We start from the raw sequence: 3744 nt of genomic DNA on the forward strand, positions 1-3744 counted from the left end.
CTCAGAAACTAAACTCATTTGTTAGATCAAATCCAATTTAAATAATTCCCATCAGTATAGCTTTCATAGCAGTATGCATATTTAAAATATTTGTAAAGGATTTGTCTGCAAAGAAAACTGTTTTTGGGTCACTTGTTAAAATATTTTTTGGTCTATATTAGTAACACACGGCAATGCACGCTCCATATAGAGATGGCTCTACATAGTAAACTCTTCTCTTTTTGCACGATTCAAACATTTTTCACATAGAAATTGCTGCACTTTGTAAAAAACAAAATGAAACCTATTAACAGCAAGGATCACGTAACAGCAGTGTTCACTGTGTCTGAAAATTTGTGAACATGAGACATTTGTTTTCAGTATTTCATTACTTAAACCCGCGCTTTTCATTTAAAAAGGCTGTAGCGAAAGTGTTTGTCTCTATAGTGACAAGACTTCCGGTTTTTCCTTCCCCACAACCCGTTTTAAGATAAGATAAGATAAGATAAGATAACCTTTATTAGTCCCATGCTTGGGAAATTTGTTTTGTTACAGCAGTGGACAGTGCAAAGTTGCAAAGAAAAATTAGAGAAAATCACTGGAATAAGATATCAATAAGATACTGTACACAATAGGATAGAATAAAATAAAATACTATATACAATAGAATAGAATAGAATAGAATAGAATAGAATAGAAATGCTATATACAATATGAGTATAATACAACGATGCCAGAAAGAGTATTGCACTTAGTGTTATTGCACATGTGTGGATGTGTGTGTTTGATCAGTTGAAGGCTTTGTTGTGGAGTCTGACAGCAGTAACCAGGAAAGACCTGGGAAAGCTCCAATGCCAGGCTGGTAGGCAAACTGAAGTCGATTCAGTGATGAGCTCACCAGGCGCCGAAGCTGAGTCAGGACCAGCCGCTCCAGGGTCTTCATCAGGTGGGATGTCAGAGCCACCGGCCGGCTGTTGAGGTCCTTGGGGCGTGAAGTCTTTGCCTTTTCGTTTTGTACATAACTGTTTTGGGGGCAAATAAAATGCAAATAGGGATTAAAACCGCAGAATTAATGATTACCGGTGCTGGAAATACTAGCGCTTGATGCAGTGTTTTGATTTTGTTGCCACTGGTACCCACAAAGCAATGCGCGAAAGTCACGTGGTCTGTCTGAGGTCCTTGGGGCGTGAAGTCTTTGGCACTGGTACAACACAGGAGGTTTTCCAGAGATGTGGGACTCTCCCCAGCCTCAGCCTCAGGTTGAAGAGGTGCTCCATCACCCCACACAGTCGGTCTGCGCAGGAAATCCTTTTCAAACATATTTTGAAATGCCTCCGAGTTTTATACACATAAGCGTAACTCGGCGATATTTTATTTTGCCACTTTGTAAAATAATATGGTTTGAATCAGCTAGTGATTGTTTTAAATATTTACGGCTTTAACTTTGAAGATTTTTTTTTTTTTTACCGGAAATGATGTTGTTGTTGTTGTCAGCCCTGGTCAGCTGACCAGAGTTTTTGAGGCGGTCCATTAAGCGCCAAGTAAAGGCAGAAGCAACAGCGAAGGAGTCCACAGAGAAAGGTACATTTAAAATATCTTTACTTGAGCTACAGTTTGTATGGGTCGAGAAGGTTGCTCACGTTTCTTTTTGCACTTAGCTAGCATCTATTGTTAGGTCATGTGTAAGTGTTAACGAATAAAAGACAGCTTTTCGCCATTAACGACCCTTAAAATGAAGAGTGCCAACAAAAGAGCTGAATAATTTTACAATGAACACCGGGAGTCGCAAAAACTGCTGCTAGCAGGATACTTTGTTAAAAGAAGCGGCTCTTTAGTCTGTTTTTACTTACTGTTACTGTTGCTTTTTCGTGGGTAAGCATCACGTGAATATTTGTTCCTCATCAGCACATCACGATTTTAAGATGCAAAGTCAGCTGTGTGCTTCACGTCAGTCGCCTTTAATGACCCGCTTTTTGACGTGATAAAGCCGTGCTAGTTTGAACCTGCTTCCTTTCGTTTGTCTGTTCCTGCCTGCGGTGTTCAAACACTCCAGGCAGCTTCTGTTCTGGTCTCATGAGCGGTCCTGCTTGCATCACTTGCCGCTTATTTTTAGCGTCTTTCATGTGATACTTTACTTTTAAAAAAGAGTAGAGACGCTTTATAAAATTGCCGAAAGCCAGTATTATGGTTCAACAAGAACATGCCCTAATATGATAATTGACATAAATGCTGACTTTTCCTTCTGATGGAGCATTTAGTTGTGGGTTCAAATCCGTAGTTGCAGTGGCCCATTAAGAAATGGCATTGGTCTCCTTTGACAGTCCACAGCAGGTCACGATTGTCTATTTACTGTGAATGTTTACTGACCATACTGTGGTGACAAACACAGGACACTTATATTTTTTTATTTCTTACATGTTATAAAGAAACAGATGTGGAAGATGCAAGACTACCTCCAACACTGAATGAAATTGATCATGTCAGGTGGCTGATTCACCGGAATTTCTGTCAGCGTCAGTGACCTCTCCAGACTATGGGCTCCGAGCAAACGTGGTTGTCTTTTCCCATCTGTGGACAAGTTCTAAGAAAAGTAAGCGTTATAATAACAATATAATGTCAGTTCCTCAGTGAACTTGTTTTGTTCTCATATTTTTCTTCTTCTCCTCCTCCACAGATTTCTGTTTAAAACTTCCTGCATTGGTGCTCTTCACTTTTGCAACCTTCGCTTTGTGAGTGTCCGGCGCGCAGTCTGTGGAAATGGACGGTACAGGACCTGTGCACCCCAGTCTTAACTCATCATATCTTCCTAATGCACTTGGTAACCATGACGAATCTGATGAGGAAGACGAAGAGAGCGAAGACCATAGCCTCTCTGCGTCTCTTCTCCCCCAAAATTCCCCACCACCTTTGGCTGTGCGCTACAGTCCAGAGGACTCGTACTATTTGGTGTACATCATTTTCTTTCTGATGGGCATTGGATCCCTGCTGCCTTGGAACTTCTTCATAACAGCTAAACACTACTGGCTCTATAAACTTAGCAACGACACTCATCACAGCAGCAACGAGGAGCAGCATTCAGACCTCAGTGTGAGTGCTTAACAAAGCGTGATATGCATGTTTTTCACAGGAAGAAACACATCTGGGCAATTCTGCATGCTTGTGACATGAAGCTGTTGCAACCCCGTCTGAGATCATATGACTTGCTGTCTTTTTGCATCTCATTGAAATCCATTGCAGCCTGCTCCCAGGCATTGTGGAATTTGTTCTCACTCATGGTGACACTTGTATGCATTAATGTGTAAGAAAAACATAAAGCAAACTGCCATTAAGTCTTGATTAATTTTTGATTTTGCAAGATAAACACTTGCTTAGACTTGGAGGAAATGGCTATTACAGATTTATTTATTCGTTTCACCCTCCCCTTTCACTTCCTTTTTCTTTTGTGTGTCAGATGCCACATGCATCCATAACTCTCTGCTTTTATTCAAGTGAATACTGATTAAAAATGTTTTCTTTTATCTCTCTGTTCACAGGAGTACTTTGAAAGTTATCTGTCCATAGCCTCCACTGTGCCCTCTGTGTTGTGTCTGATCCTCAACTACGTTTTTGTTAACAGGTTAGCTCCCCACACACACACACACACACACACACACACACACACACACACACACACACACACACACACACACACACACAGGTCAGTCCTCTCTGAGAGTTTTCTGTCTTTCACAGTTCAGCCTTGCTGTTCGGTTACTGGATGATTGG

General features: G+C 41.0%; 1 protein-coding gene across 1 annotated transcript in view; it reads left to right on the top strand.

Annotated features, from left to right (window-relative positions):
* Window positions 1-1483: 1483 nt before the first annotated feature.
* The window catches only part of slc29a3 (solute carrier family 29 member 3), a 7650-nt gene continuing 5389 nt past the window's right edge, over window positions 1484-3744 (top strand). The window contains exons 1-4 of the mRNA XM_005737042.2: window positions 1484-1560; window positions 2406-2569; window positions 2654-3066; window positions 3513-3595. Of these exons, the coding sequence (XP_005737099.1) occupies window positions 2737-3066; window positions 3513-3595 (413 nt within the window). The 5' untranslated portion in view covers window positions 1484-1560; window positions 2406-2569; window positions 2654-2736. The remainder of the gene's footprint in view (window positions 1561-2405; window positions 2570-2653; window positions 3067-3512; window positions 3596-3744) is intronic.

Source organism: Pundamilia nyererei, unplaced genomic scaffold (genome assembly GCF_000239375.1).
Source record: "Pundamilia nyererei isolate P.nyererei 1_Seehausen unplaced genomic scaffold, PunNye1.0 scaffold00073, whole genome shotgun sequence".
In the NCBI taxonomy this organism is placed as follows: domain Eukaryota; kingdom Metazoa; phylum Chordata; class Actinopteri; order Cichliformes; family Cichlidae; genus Pundamilia; species Pundamilia nyererei.